Genomic DNA, 17,619 nt, shown 5'->3' on the forward strand with positions numbered 1-17,619 from the left:
TTATAGTTTCCATTTACACTTTGATGTTAGGTAGCATCTGCATCATGTCTTACTTTATAGTTTCTATTTACACTTTGATGTTAGGTAGCATCTGCATCATGTCTTACTTTATAGTTTCCATTTTCACATTGATGTTAGGTAGCATCTGCATTGTGTCTTACTTTATAGTTTCTACACTTTGATGTTAGGTAGCATCTGCGTCATGTCTTACTTTATAGTTTCCATTTTCACATTGATGTTAGGTAGCATCTGCATCATGCCTTACTTTATAGTTTCCATTTACACTTTGATGTTAGGTAGCATCTGCATCGTGTCTTACTTTATAGTTTCCATTAACACTTTGATGTTAGGTAGCATCTGCATCGTGTCTTACTTTATAGTTTCCATTTACACTTTGATGTTGATCATAGGTGTAACTTGACACATTTAGTCAGCTTTACATTACACTAAGGACAGCTCAATTATACTTCATTAAACTTAACTTGAAATGGCTTGAACATCAACCTATCAATTCGGCAAACATAACTACTATGGTGTTTATCCTGAAATAATTATTGTGTTGGTCTTTCCCTTTTATTACACTTCTTCCAAAAACACAGGTTATTTGTAGTCAAAGTCTCAAAAGCCATCATATGATCATGTACCACATTGGATCTCTTTAGTATTTATAAGACCTAACAAAAAACATCCTGCATGTGGCATAAACTATCTAGATTACAACATTAGAGTAATCAACAGCTTGTTGTGTACACATGTTAGCCTTAACACAATTACTCAGCCATGCATAGTTGCACTGACTGCAGCAACTACTGGAGAAGGTCTGGTCCCCCATAGACTGGTTCTGGCTGATATCTGTATTGCATGGAAAGAAAGCATAACACTACTGTAGTTTTTCTTTTGCTTCAGTTTTTCACAAATAAACTTAAGTTTCAAAAGTGATAGGTTTTAACTATAAAATAGTATGTGCTTTATACGGCCTTAAATCTGGTATATTTGTCCTACTGCCCGTTGAATCACAAAAAATGTTAAAGCCAAGTGAACACTAATTATAGGTAACTTGGGTCATGTGTTCTCCATTACAAGGTCAGATGCTTCAATTTTGTACACAAAGTTGTCAGCTTTTGAAAGATGATAAGGCAACAATCTTCATAATGGCAGGGGATACAGATTAGCTATTTGCTAATATCTGCACTTCGTTCACTTAACTGAAGTTTTCTCAGGCAAATTAGATTTTTTTCAGCAGGCCGATGGACACCACTTAGAACACACATGCAGGTGTAGCCACTTCTGAAATCAGATGGGTGTTGGGCTATCAGATGTTTTTACCACTGCAAGAGAAATGTCATGCTTTCTATATAATACTCAGTACAATATGTCTGTAGTTTTTCATTATGACAGTCAATATTATCTAAAAGGATTTACAAGTAAAATGGGGACATGCAGAACTTTATTATTGATTGGAACATAAAGATCCACATCACATGATGGTATTGAACAACATGCTCTAAAATATCCACAACAAAAACGATGTTAGCAAAGCATGTAACAAATCTGCATCACATGATGTTTGCCCAACATGAAATAAAACATCCACATCACCTGATGTGTGTACAACATATATAAAACATCCACATAACCTGATGTTTGTACAACATGTAATAAAACATCCACAGAAACTGATGTCTGAACATGTTACAAAACATCCACATCACCTGATGTTTGCACAACATGTTGTAAAACGTCCACAACAAAAAAGATGTTAGCAAAGCATGTAATAAAATGTCCACATGTAATGTTTTCAAGCATACATGAAAATAAACATCCACATCAACTTATGTTTGTACAACATGTGATAAAACATCCACATAACCTGATGTTTGTACATGATGCAATTAAACACCCACATCACATGATGTTTAAACAACATTTGATAAAACATCCACATCACCTGTTGTTTGCACAACGTGTAATAAAACATCGACATCACATAATAAAGCTTGCACATCATGTAATAAACCATCCATATCACACAAAGGGATTTGCAAAGCGTTTAATAAAACATGAACACAATAATAAAGTCAGCATATCATGCAAAAACACATCATATAATTAAGCTAGGAAAGCATGTAATAAAACATCCACATCACATAATGAACAAATTAACATTACATATGAATACATGCACAGCATATTGAAAATACACAATGTATAATTAGAAATGTACATCTTATAATAAAGTACTGCAGGGTGGGTTTCTCCAATCCCAATTTGTCTGCTTTCCCCATCTCTTTTTAACTCTCATTTTTGTCAACCATACACATTATTTTTTATTTATTTTATACTTTGTTTTCTGTGTGGGAAAATGTATTACGGGGGGGTGGGGGTGCGTGTCTGGAAAGATCATTTTCTTAAATAAAAGAAAATCCCGGCTGGGTATTTCTGGACAGTGCAAACCCAGGAGACTAGAGACCTGACCGGGTACCCATCCTTATATATATATATATATATATATATATATATATATATATATATATATATATATATATATATATATATGTATATGTATGTAACATGGTCATATTCCGGCCAGTGATGTAGGTCCTGCCGTTTACAACAACGATATGCAAATTACTTGCTGTGTTATTTGTTTTTATTTGTGCACATGTTTATGCACATTAGTAAAGATGTTTCCAGGCGACAAGGGCATCATGTGACATAATGTAGCAATCGCCTCAGTATTCTCTCTTCCATGCGAATTCAGAAGCGGCATTCATAAATAAAAATACAAAAATATTCAGGACCCTAGTCAGGCATCAATCATCCAAGATTTGTTGGTTTTATTTAGAATTTATCTTAATGGATAGTTTCAATAGTGCATGCAGATAACAAGGTTTTTCGTAAAATAAATAGCCATTTCTAGCTGAATATAAACATTATGATTTGTTGTTGTATGAGATAGTTTGATGTATATCAAAACTGTTGTTTCACATATTTCTGTTATAAAACATGACCTTGTATTTCAGTTAATTTTCTTCATTTTGAATTTGCAGTTTTGCAGATTGTGATTTTCAAATTGACGCGTTGGTTTCCAATATTAAAGCTATTGCATGAGAAAATTTCAAAGCTACATTATTTTTTCGTGCTTTGTTTTTGAAAATGTTTGGCATCTCTCTCTCTCTATCTCTCTCTGTATGTGAACATATTCATTTTGATAAATTACTACAAGGAGTATGCCAGGGATAGGATCATTCATGTTGATATATTATTACAAGGAGTATGCCAGGGATATGTATTCATGTTGATATGTTATTACAAGGAGTATGCCAGGGATAGGATTATTCATGTTGATATATTATTACAAGGAGTATGCCAGGGATAGGTATTCATGTTGATATGTTATTACAAGGACTGTGCCAGGGATAGGATTATTCATGTTGATATATTATTACAAGGAGTATGCCAGGGATAGATATTCATGTTGATATATTATTACAAGGAGTATGCCAGGGATAGGTATTCATGCTGATATGTTATTACAAGGAGTATGCCAGGGATAGGATTATTCATGTTGATATATTATTACAAGGAGTATGCCAGGGATAGGTAATCATGTTGATATGTTATTACAAGGAGTATGCCAGGGATAGGATTATTAATGTTGATATATTATTACAAGGAGTATGCCAGGGATAGGTATTCATGTTGATATGTTATTACAAGGAGTATGCCAGGGATAGGATTATTCATGTTGATATGTTATTACAAGGAGTATGCCAGGGATAGGATTATTCATGCTGATATGTTATTACAAGGAGTATGCCAGGGATAGGTATTCATGTTGATATGTTATTACAAGGAGTATGCCAGGGATAGGATTATTCATGTTGATATATTATTACAAGGAGTATGCCAGGGATAGGTATTCATGTTGATATGTTATTACAAGGAGTATGCCAGGGATAGGATTATTCATGTTGATATATTATTACAAGGAGTATGCCAGGGATAGGATTATTCATGTTGATGTTATTATTACAAGGAGTATGCCAGGGATAGGATTATTCATTAATGAAATATAATCATACTTTATATAATGAATGAATTACTTCGTTAGTTTTCTTCTCGACTTTGTCATCCACCACCACGACTGTACTTAACTGACCTTGCCGAGACAAATGTAAGTTTGCACTCAGTATGATAACTGGCCAAGGTTGTGGAACATAGCTGTACTTCAGACTGTGGAGCTTAGAATTGTGAAATAATTGAATCAGAGGGTTCTGATCATCAAAGGATATTTGTGGCAAAATTTAAAACTAAACTCCCGCCCACACATACCCAAAAGGCCCCCAAAAATCTACCCACCCCCCAAAAAACAAAAATAAAAAAATAACAAGAACAACACCCCCATAAGGACCTCCCAAACAAAAACAAAGCAACAAAACAACAAAAACCAACACAAAAGACAAAGTAAAAACAAACCATATCTGTACATATGTTTGGTACTCAGATCGATGAAATGTATCAAAAGTCGCTTAGATCTTCATTTATTGAAAAGTCAGACGTCGTCACATCATCTCACGGAATTTGTTTCCTATATCACTGAACAACATATACTCCGAAATAAATTTATAATGATGATCAGTGAAATCAACCTAGAACCAATCTGGCCTATGTAAGACTTATGGAGAAGTAGTATAGTATGATACACGAAACATGCAATATACTACACAACATCACTAAATGTCTCCGCCTGCTTGGACTTGATTTAATTTGAATAAATATACAATTTGGTATGGTTTTTGACGTTAATACGTTTTTCGTTGAGTACGTTTTGTCTTGTTAACCTTTCACCCTAAGTATTCTTGCCTCTAAAGGCCCTCATCCCGATCGGATCATCGCTCGGTCATATCCTTAAGGTAGTTGTTTCAAAACCTGACTTAAAATGGCCCGAGCTAGGGAGCAATCATTGAACGTATGACAATCACTGAACACTTTCATCCAACAGGTGGCGCTAACACGTCTGCTTGCTATACACGTATCTCCTTGTTGGTGGAACAAAACGAAAGTGCCTTCGAAAATGGCAGCAAGTCGACAGGAATGCAGTATTTGCATGGATAGTTTTAAGAATCCGAAGCTAATCTCATGTCACCACAGCTTTTGTTACAAGTGTCTGGAAGATTATGTACAGGTTAACCTTCACAATGGTCAGTTTAATTGCCCCATATGCAGAACAAGTGTACATTTACCGAAAAGTGGGATTTCGGGATTTCAAAGTAATTTCTACATCGATACGGAATCGAGTGAGAAATTCCCTTGTGAGATTTGTGGTCCGAAAAACATTGCATGCAGTAGATGTTTGGACTGCGAGGAGAATTTGTGTCAAACATGTTGCTATGTCCACGAAAAATCGAAACTGAGTAGGCATCACAAAATATGTGATTTGGGAACTCTGGATTCTGAAACGAAAGGTAAAATCCGACAACGTGTGTTCTGTGATCAACATCCAGAAGAGGAAATTAAGCTTGTTTGCCAAGATTGTACAGTGCCTATTTGGTTCATGTGCAAAGTGATTAAGCACGACACACATCCGACAAAATCCGTAGCTGATGTTGCAGCCGAAGTGAAAAAGACCCTTGATACGAAATTGAATCAATGTTCAGACAGGCTGAGTCGTATCAAGGCTTCCACAGCAAAAGGAGAGGAGCTTGATAGAAGCATTAATGATGCTGAGCGGGAGGAATTAAAAGCAGTTGACGACCAGTGTGCACAACTGCACAAAGCAATTGACCAAGAAGCTGCAAAATTTAAAGACAAAATAAAAAATGTTTATCACCTCCTTAGAGAGCAAAACGAAGTTTTCAGAAGATATATGCAGGAAGAATTCAGCTCGTGTTCTAACACCAGGGACAATGCACAAAAGCTAAGAGATCAGGGGGCAGACATAGAGATAGTAAATAAAGGTCCTGATATTGAACAAATACTTTCTGCAGCAATATTAAAGACTGAAACAACACCCACCATACGTCTGGATAACAAATTGTTTTCGCCAGCCAAAATCATCGAAAATAAACTGATTCCCTTGATTGGCATCTTGCAAGATTCCACTGACGCCGTAAGTATCAGTGCTCGTAAATTTCAGTCACAATGTGCTAAATAATTTTAAGTCTTTTCTCTTACCTTTTACTAAATAAGCAATGACTGCAGTCTCAATAGATTAAAAACCAAACATCTTCTTACATTGAGTTGTTGTGTATATATTTTTGAACTTCGTTGATGAAGTCTGAACTTTACTATGCCATACATTAGGCTCAGCGTACAAGACGATTAGCAACATAAGATTTACATGTATATTCTGTGATATTTACGTTTTAGGAAATAATATAAACGGTATCCAGATTTCCGTATGTTTGTCAATAAAATTACAATGAATGTTGACGCAGATTCCTTAGTTCACTTTAACTACAAAGCGCAAACTAATTAAAGGAAATACATAATTTGGTGTTGTCATCGATTTTACTCCACATGCTTGGACAGCATTTGGAAATGAGACATACATGATTGCCCTCGCGTTTCCATGTTTAGCAGATACTGTTACATGAAGACAATTTGGAATTTAATATCGCAAACAAAACGTCCCAAGCCTTAACGTGTACGACCATATACTGGAATAGATTCTACCTATAGTGCATTTACTAAACATCAATGCGCCGAGTTTGTTTTGAGTAAGCTATTTAGATAAGGTGACGTCATTTATTAAGATAATGGTCTGGTTATGGGTCATAAATAATATACAGTAATACAAGAGTGAATATTTCGAACCATACACTTTTATTATGTATGGCCATTACCGCCATAAGTGCGTAATTGTATTTTAATTTTATGCTCGTGTTTTCTACTATTGTATGTTGCTTCTTCTATCTTGTACGATTCAGTTTTGTATTATCTATCATTCTAGATTGTGTCATTACATCTGCCAATATTTATTACAGAACATGTTAAGTGTATGAATACAATACAAAAATCGTTTCTTCAGATTCCACATGAGTGATTTTGTGTGCATTTTTAATTACACGTAGTAGCATTTTTAATTGTTTCTTTCCAGCTTGAATTTTGTTCGGTGCTATTGAAATATTTAAGTTGATAAAACTCTATTAAGTATGAAACTGGTATGCCCCATTATGATAACAGAAGGCGCAGTGATAGATGAATGAAACAGATTGGATTAGCTCTTGATCATTTTAGTCCAGTCGTGAAATAATCTCGGACGTTGTTGTAGAAATACACATCACTTTGATGTCTTTTGTTGTCCTACCCCCTCTCCCTGGCGAAGTTCACCACAATTGTTGCAACAGCAAGCATACATTGTTCTGACTGATTTCGCATCTTTTTAGCGCCATGTTATTCCATTTGAACGACTAATTATATTCGAAGTTTATATTCCTACTTGAAGAAAAAGTTCCGATAGGAATGAAACTAGGGACGCGGGTTAAGTAATGTTCATTTTAATCACGGAGCACTGAACTGTGGATAATTGCTTTCTTCTTCTAGAGATTTATATTTAATAATCATGTGAATGGTCCAACCAAATGATACAAATTGTCAAGAAACCAAACTTCACCCTCTCCTTTCGTTAGAAGATCTTGTGTAATATCCGGTTGTATTATTTATGATATCTTGTTTATTATATTAAACATTCATTTGTCTAAATTAATGATCATACCGCAAGTTAGCTAGAGGTTGAATTGAAACACTCTCCAAAAGCATTTAAGTGTTCCACTATCAACTCTCTCTCTCTCTCTCTCTCACACACACACACACACACACACACACACACACACACACACATTGTGGCCTTTCGATATAAATTTATATACAATCAGTCAAATATATTAGCAGCACAGACCCATCCTAAAAATATATGGACACCATGACTATAGTACTGAGTAAAAACATTTGATGCATTGTTTGGTCCGAAACGTACGAGTTTATTGCGATACGTTTGGCGAGATTTTAACTTCTTGTACTCATACAGCCATATAACTTAATGCACTCATACAAACATCTAGCTTAATGTTCGCATGCAGCTTTCTAACTACATGTACTCATTCAGCCATTTAACTTCATGTACTCATACGGTCATTTAACTTCATGTATTAATACGGCCATTTAACTGCATGCACTTGTATAGCCCTTTACCTTCATGCATTAATGCAGCTTTTTAACTTCAAACCGCTCCGGTGGCCTAGTGGTTAGGGCGTCCGCCTCGGATGCGGCAGGTCGTGGGTGCGATCCCCGTCCAAGTCATACCATAGACTTACAAAAATGGTACTAACAGCTGCCTCGCTTGGTGTTCAGCATTAAGAGGTTAGTGCTAGGACTGGTCGACCTGGTGTCAGGATAATGTGATTGGGTGGGACGTCATGCTACATGTCTGCGGCATGATGCCTCAGTGCTAGACATCACTATAAACTACCACAGTGCAGACATCGTAGCGATATGACTGAAACATTGTTAAAGCTACGTTAAAAATCCAAATCACACACCAAATAACATTTTAACTTTAAGTATTCATACAGGCATTTAACTTAAAGTATTCATACAGGCATTTAAATTCAAGTATTCATACAGGCATTTAAATTAAAGTATTCATACAGGCATTTAAATTCAAGTATTCATACAGGCATTTAAATTAAAGTATTCATACAGGCATTCAAATTAAAGTATTCATACAGGCATTTAAATTCAAGTATTCATACAGGCATTTAAATTCAAGTACTCTTACAGGCATTTAAATTCAAATACTCTTACAGGCATTTAAATTCAAGCATTCATACAGGCATTTAAATTAAAGTACTCATACAGGCATTTAACTTCAAGTATTCATACAGGCATTTAACTACAAGTATTCATACAGGCATTTAAATTCAAGTATTCATACAGGCATTTAAATGAAAGTATTCATGCAGGCATTTAAATTAAAGTATTCATACAGGCATTTAAATTCAAGTACTCTTACAGGCATTTAAATTCAAGTACTCTTACAGGCATTTAAATTCAAGCATTCATACAGGCATTTAAATTAAAGTACTCATACAGGCATTTAACTTAAAGTATTCATGCATGCATTTAACTTCAAGTATTCATACAGGCATTTAATTTCAAGTACTCTTACAGCTTTTAATGTTCATGTACTCATAAAGTCATTTAACTTCATGTAGTCATACAGCCTTTAGATTCGTGTGCTCATGCAGCTTTTTAAGTTCATGTACTCATACAACCGATAAATATAATGCACGCATGCGCATTCTGTCATTCGTTTCAAACCAAACAATTCATTCTTAACAAGGGTAATTTCACAAGAGGCCATCACGTGATATGAAATATGTCTATTCCTCCATAATGTTTAGTCGGTTTGTAAGATTAAAAGAAAACATCATCTTATCTACTTTTAATTCTTTTTTGTACAGCTATAAAATAAAACTAAATTAAAGCCTATATTTTATATTTAGCAAGACAGTTATCTTAAAGCATACACAATCACTTAGCCCCTAGCCCCACCACCCCCTCCCAATTAAACATAAAAAAATCCCAAAATTATTAGTTACAGTACTGTTTTGTTAACGAAGTTCCATCTTTCAAAGCCTTTCACAAAATAATGTGCAAAAGATAAACAGTTTCAGTGAGGAATGTTTCCATCTTAATTACCTCACAAAACCGGGATCTTACACTAAAAAATGAAATATTTTAAAGTAATTGCTTGAAAATGAGTGGGAAATAATGGGGGTCGAACGGCTGTTGTGATGTTGCATCCAGGTATAACGACTTGTTAAACAATGGCAGCGAATCAAAACACTATATTTATGTTATAATTGCGGTCTACATGAAATGCTCCAATTACTAAAGTTAAAATAAATTAAATTAAATGAACTACCGTATACGGTTAGCTTCAAAATATGGTTGTCTGTGAAGGTATATCTTAGCTTTAAAAAATTATTCAAAGCAGTGTTTTGCTTTTCATTTTGTTTTTGCAAGAAAATGCAATTTAGTCATAGTTTGTGGGTTCAATAGGGGATCCGTGGCTATTTCTTTCATGCTTATATTCCGCAATATAATGGATAAGTTCGTTTCTTTATCTGGATTTAAGACGTTTATCGGCAGCTATAGCCATAATTATTCTCATGTATTTTATATTACTATATGATGCATATTCTATTCTTCATTTTTATATTCTGCATTTTATATAAAATAGAATATGCAACACGGAACTAATATAAAATGCACTAAGATAATGTCGGATCGAATATTCATCATATCATAATAGAAAATGCATACACATAAATAAAATACACGAATGCAATTATGGCAGTAATTGTCCTCCATAACTCCCGAGTACGACTAAATTTAAATATGTGCATTTGTTTACTTACAAGGGGAACACTACTACATACTTTTTTCAAATATTTTACTTTCATTTGGATTTCCATTTGATTTGAATAACAATTTTGTTTTTCTATTAATCTTGTGTTCAATTAAAAAAGACAGAAAACTCGCATTTAAAGACAGTCAGACTGTGATGTACGAAGGGTTATCCTCATCTAAAAATAAATCTAGTCTCGTGTAATATGATCACGTGACAAACCAAAATGGTAACCTAAGGCGTAAACAGCGTGAGAGAGGTTATTGCCTTCATAATATTTTATTTTATAATAAAGGATTATTTTATGGAAGGCCATCGCCGCTAACAATATGAAATAAAAACAAAGTAACATTCAAACAAAAGAAGACAAGATAAAATGCAAAATCATCCTTGTAAAATAAAAACATTAGAGCTCATACATTAAGATCAATACAAACTAAAGAGGCAAATGTCAAAATAAAACACCCAATGAGACAAGAATGAGACAAGAAGATGCCAAACGAAACAACGGCATTTAAAATTAAAACATTGAAACTCAATAAAACAAGCGAGTCAAAAAATGAAAGAAAGAAATATGAAAGAAAACAAAGTAAACTAAAATGAACCAATCAGACGACAAACAAAATAACGGCATCTAAATAATAAGCGCAATACTCTAACAAAACAAACAAGGTGAAAACAAAACAGACGAGGTGAAAACAAAACAAACGAGGTGAACACAAAACAAACGAGGTGAACACAAAACAAATGCCAGAAGAAGCAAACAAAGCACGAATGAAACACGTAAACGAAAAACAAAATAGACTTAACAAAGAGGGAACAAAACATAACTCTATCAGGATAAGCAAACGTAAAATTAAAAATGATAGATCAGAAAGTGTAAAGAAGCACTGATATACAACACTCATGCGCAAACACTATTGACAAATGGACTATAGGTAATAGTCAGTTGATATATTTTGCGAAAAGATGAGAGGGTGCTTCTGCATTTGAGGAGGTATTCCACATATTGAGCCAAGAGCGCAAAATATTTGACCATGGACCATCTGAGCTGACAAAATGAAAAAGTGTGTGGTGTTTTCTGTCCTCAATAAAACAAACGAATCAAAAATGAAACAGAGAAATAGGAAAGAAAACAAAGTAAACTAAATTGAACCAATCAGATGACAAAGTAACGGCATCTAAATAATAAGCACAACACTCGAACAAACCAAACGAGGTGAAAACAAAACAAACGAGGTGGACACAAAACAAACGAGGTAAAAACAAAACAAACGAGGTGAAAACAAAACAAATGCCGGAAGAAACAAACAAAAAGCACGAATTAAACACGCAAACGATAAACAAAACAAACTGAATGAAAGGAAACAAAACATAACTCTAGCAGGATAAGCTAACGTAAAATTAAACAAGATAAGTGTAAAAAAAAAAAAAAAAAACAATGGTATACGACACTCATGCGCAAACACTATTGATAAATGAACGATATGTGATAGTCAATTGATATATTTTGCGAAAAGATAAGAGGGCGTTCCTGCATTTGAGGAGGCATTCCACATTTTGAGCAAAAAGCGCAAAACATTTGACCATGGACCATCTAAGCTGACAAAATGAAACAGTGCTTGATGTTTTCTGTCCTTATTTTGTACCAATTCTGCAAGGTTGAATTGGTGAATTCTCTAAAAATAATTCCCCTAAAATTCGCAACTTGGTGTTATGCATATTTGATTTAATTTTATCAGATTTAATATATATTTATATAAATTTAATTGTTTGTCAGTTTTTATTTTTTGTTTTCCATTACATGCCGCTGTAATGCAATTTTTTTCACTAGAGATGATACTTTTTCAGAAAATAGTTTGACTTTGACTGTTTTATAAATATGAGTTGTTGATCTAGATCCTGACCTTGATTGAACATTAGTAGCAACCACGTAAACAAGTTCTATTTTAGTGTAAAATGATTCCTTGTTGTCGAGGTCTTTTTTTATTTATATGGGTAAAATGATTGGTTTTCGTCAGGATCACACTGGATGTACGCGACCTTTAAAAAGTACACAATTCTACGAGTTTCATTTTGTTATTAGCAATGCTAAAATTTTATTATTGGATTATTCTTGGATTATTTTGGGGTTTGATTCTTAAAACCGTAAGTTCATACTTTTTCATTTTTACATAATTTTTTTTAAAGAAATAAATATTTGTATTTTTTCAAACCTTGTTGTTGTCATTCTTTATTGTGTTACTGTTTATTAGAGTCTAAACACATGACATAAGAAATTGGCGACTTGTTCTAGATAACTTTGAACTTTGGATGGAATATTTCAGAAAAACGTTGTTTTTTAAATTTTAATTTTCTTAGTTTTTTAAATCTTAGTGAAATCAGCAAGCTTTTTCTAAAATGTTATCAAAAGTAGAAATCTTTCTTTCAAATTCTGTCCAGGAACAATTAGATCTTCTCCAAAAAGATGAGTTGATTCAACTTGCCAGAAAATACGATATATCGTAGGTTAAGGCTTCCTTAACGAAACAGGAAACAAGAAATAGTTTGATTCAATATTTGGTACAAAAGACTGTTTTGGATACAAGTGCTTTGGTTTCGATCAGTAAATCTGTATCAGACTGACACAAAAATGAAGGAATTAAAATTAAAATACAAAACAGAATTGGATTTGAGGAAGCTGGAACTTAGACAGATAAAAAAGAATAACACATGCAAATCCAACCACAATTGGAAAAAGAAAAAGAAAAAGAACCAAAGCAATTGAAAAAAAAGAACAAATGAAATTGGAGAAAGAGAAAGAAGAAAAGAAATTGGAGAAATAAAAAAGAACAAATATTATTACAAAAAGAACCAATAAAATTGCAATTTGAGAAAGAGGAGAGGCAGATCGCTATGAGAGAAAGAAAAACAAATGTATTTACAGGCAGAAGAAAACGAGAAATAAAGACAAATGCAATTACAAAAAGAACAAATGCAAATCCAAAGAGAGAAGAAAGAGAGGGAATATAAGTTTAGAATGAAATAAATGGAACTTGCAAGTGAAGGCACATTCATACTTCCAATCCAAATTTCAGTTTTGATCCCGCAAAGAATATTAGATTAGTGCTCCCTTTCAGAGAAAAAGAAGTAGACAAATATTTTCCTTATTTTGACGAAGTTGCTGAAAATGTGAAATGGCCAAGGGAGCATTGGACTCAATTATTACAATGTGTACTCATTGGTAAAGCTAGTGTTATTTACCGTTCACTGTCAGTTCAACAAAGTGGTGACTTTGATACGGTCTAAGAATTCATCTTAAGGTACGAGTTAGTCCCTGAAGCTTATCGGCAAAAAATCAGAAACTATAGATAAAAAGCTATAAAAACTCATATCGAATTTGCTAGACAAAAAGAGCAGTTATTTGATAGATGTTACTTAGCCAAGAATGTTGAACAAGATTATCAAAGTCTCAAACAACTTATATTACTTGAAGAGTTCAAAATCTGTGTCCATAGTGACATTAAGTCTTATCTTGACCAGCATCATATCGAAACTTTGGACAATGCAGCTCATTATTATTTAACTCATACAGTTCCTTTTGTAAATAAGACTTATACTCAACACTCTTCTGGCAGAAGAGTATTTCAGCCTAATACAAGCCCTTCTAAAAATCAAACTTGCACGACTTATAAAAATCAAATTTCAGAGAAGCTTGATTCAAGGTCCTTGTCTTTTCATACGTGTACCTGTCGAAAGAAAAAATGACACGTGATTTCTGATTGCTACAAATTATAAAATAGGCATCAGAATCAAGACAGGCCTATTCCAAATGTGTTTATATCTAAGAGGTCAAGGTCACGGCCATGTATTGAAAGCAATACATCTGCTGGGTCTAACAAAGACAAGTCTGATTTTATTATGGAGAATTATGAACCATTCCTATCGAAGGGTTCTATATCAATCGTGGGTGATTTGGCCAATCATATCCCTAGTAATATGTTAAGGGACAAAGAAGCTTCTCGGACTTAGTCTCAGGACTTTTGACACTCTCTGTTTTACTATTTGAGGGCATTCATTTATTACTAGGCAACGACATAGCTGGAGGTAAGGTTGTGGTTAATCCACTTGTAACTGACAAGCCTTGGTTGGATCAGAAAGTCGATCCAGTTGAAAAAATATCCCTGATTTATTTCCAGATTGTGCAGTTACCAGAGCTATGGCAAAGAAAGCTCTTGAGAATGATGTAGATAAGGAAAGTATTCATTTAGCTGACACATGTATTGGCCAGGCTTTTGATGAGATCACTTTCACTTCTTGTTTGGGTCAATCAGAATGTATTGATCACAGTGATCCTCTTTTAACGACTCGTTCTCTTTATTCTAATCAGGGTGATAAACGACGATCACTTGTCGAAAAGGAAACAAGATTCTGAGATGTCCTGTTTGTTTTAAAGAAACATTAGTGAAACTGAAGCTACTGAAGTTTCTATCTGTTATTTCATTAAAAATGGAATTCTTATGAGACAATGGAGACTTCCCGATGTACTTGCTGATGACGAATGGAAAGTGAACTATTAAATTGTAGTTCCAAAACCTTACAGACAGAAATACCTAGTCTGGCCCATGAAACTCCTTTGGCTGGTCATTTAGGGATCAATACAACGTATCACAGGATCTTAATCCACTTATATTGGCCAACAATCAAAAGTGATGCTTGTAAGTAATGTAGATCTTGTCATACCTGTCAAATGGTTGGAACACCTATTCAGAAAATTCCCAAGGCTCATCTACAGCCAATACCTGCCTTTGACGAACCATTTAGTAGAATTATGGTATATTGTGTTGGTCCCTTCCCTAAGACCAAGTCAGTTAACCTTTACCTGTTGACCATTATGTGTGCGTCAACAAGGTTTCAAGAGGCAATTCCTTTGAGGAATATTAAAACTTTGATAAAGATTTTTTTACTCAGTTTAGCCTTTCCAGCTCTGTCCAATCCGATCAAGGATCACCTTTTTGTTTGGAACTTCCCAGTCTATGTTGTTGAATCTGGCATCCAGCAAGTCAAGTCAAAAGCGAAAATATGGTTTGAAAGAACTATTGTGGAGAGAACTTGTGATTTTTGTAGTAATCCAGTTCTGTCTCTCTTGTTCATTCTTCATACTGTTCTTCAAATTATATATTATGGCCCTTACAAGGTTAAGAAGACAGTGTATGAATTAAAAATAATATTAGTGCTCCTGGGATCTAAATATATTATAGGAGTACCATTATACTGAAAGAGATAGCCAGGTTAAACATGCAATTAATTTAGTTGTACCTGTCCCACTCAGTGAACATGTATGTGAAGGAATACCATCGGATTCTACTGACATTGGAGTAACAAATCATAGGAATCCAGAAATTATGAACTATCTGGACAAGACGTTTTCACATTTGCACGAGCAAAAAAGAAATGAACTTAAACAGTTATTATTTGAATATGAGCACTTATTTCCAGATGTCCCTTCAAGAACCAACAACATTTTCCATGACGAAGAAATTGTAAATTCCAAACCTGTGAAACAACACCCTCTCAGACAGAAATATTTGAAAAAGGATTTTTTTTTCCTTCTACTAGAGACTGATTTTATAGAGCCCAGTAAAAATGACTGGAGTTAACAGTGTATACTTTTTCCAGAAACAGATGAAACTTTCCGTATGTGCATTGATTATAAGAAGGTGAATAGTGCGACACAATAGATTTATTTCCGTTGCCTAGAATCGATGACTGCATCGATAAGATTGGGAATGCCTAATATGTCACTAAATTTGACCTTCTTAAAAGATTTTGGTAAATTCCAGTAACGGAAACATCAAAGGGATTTTCGGCATTCGTCATTGGAGATGGACTTTACCAATATAAAGTAATGCCGCTTGGGATGATAGGGTCACCAAGTACATTTCAACATCTGATGAATATGATTACCTCTGGTCCAGACAATTGTGATGCTTACATGGATGATTTACAATGACATCTGAAAATAACATTAAGCAACAACTCGGAAATTCTTTTACCGTCTCACAGATGCATGTTTGACAATTAATTTATCTAAAAGTGAGTTATGCCATGCTAATGTAACTTTTCTAGGACACATCATGGGACATGGACAAGTTAAACCTATAGATTATAAGGTGAAGGCTATCTCTGATTCCCTGTTCCTGTAAATAAAAAGCAATTGATGCGATTTGTAATTATGGCCGGATACTATAAAAAAATTTATTCCAATTTTTCTATAACTGCTGAACCCCTGACAAATGTATAGAGTAAGAAAACCAAGTTCCTTTGGACTGAAAAATGTCAGGAGGTTTTCGACAAGTTGAAAGCCATACTTAAAAGCGCGCCAGTTACTACAACTCCAAATGTCAGCCAATCAGTTAAGTTGTCTGTTGCTGCAAGTGATGTTGCGGTTAGAGCAGTTTTAAGAGCGTTATAAGGTTGAACTGGACATTCTTAATCAGGTGCACTTCCTATTATTTATCGACTTGGCTAGGTTATTAATCAGATTAAAATAAAATAGGCACGACTTATGTTAATCTGAAAATGGCAACATTTAAGCGACAAAGTGATATAAGCATCGTTGTATGCACGAATACAGGCACGCTCACAAACACATACATGCATAGACACACACACACACACACACACAGATATATATATATATATATATATATATATATATATATATATATATATATATATATATATATATATATATATATACACAGTGAAACCAATGCTTTATATATAATTGTGCCAATACTTTACGAAATTCAACAATCTATTGATGTCAGTAGAATACAATTGTACTATCACAAGTCCAGCGATATAGAATGTTCAAAGAGTGACGAATGTCCTGATATACCAATGATCTTTAGCAATGGTAATGTCTTTAACTAATATTACACAAATCCAAAGTGTTAATCCACAGGTCAGTGACCACTTACAATACATGATTCCTTTCCAATTGTTGTTATTGCAAGAACAACCCAATAAACTCTGATCACAAAATGGATCCCCACATACTGATCTAAAACAGGAATGAATTTCTGTTTGACCAAATCACTATTTATACGCATAGTCACTGGCTCATCATCAAATCATATGACACGCTAAACTTAAACTTCCCGAAAAAACTAATATTAACCTACCGGAGACCAGAATGCTCAAATATGCCCTAGTCG

The 17,619-nt window shown here is 34.1% G+C and overlaps 1 protein-coding gene across 1 annotated transcript in view; it reads left to right on the plus strand.

The window, feature by feature from the left end:
* Positions 1-4,990: 4,990 nt before the first annotated feature.
* Positions 4,991-17,619, plus strand: part of LOC149770756 (E3 ubiquitin-protein ligase TRIM56-like) — an 87,486-nt gene continuing 74,857 nt past the window's right edge. Inside the window, exon 1 of the mRNA XM_089949163.1 lies at positions 4,991-6,112. Coding sequence (XP_089805289.1) covers positions 5,078-6,112 — 1,035 coding nt within the window. The 5' untranslated portion in view covers positions 4,991-5,077. The remainder of the gene's footprint in view (positions 6,113-17,619) is intronic.

This window comes from Sinohyriopsis cumingii, unplaced genomic scaffold (genome assembly GCF_028554795.1).
Source record: "Sinohyriopsis cumingii isolate HCF-2022 unplaced genomic scaffold, ASM2855479v2 utg002414l, whole genome shotgun sequence".
In the NCBI taxonomy this organism is placed as follows: Eukaryota; Metazoa; Mollusca; class Bivalvia; order Unionida; family Unionidae; genus Sinohyriopsis; species Sinohyriopsis cumingii.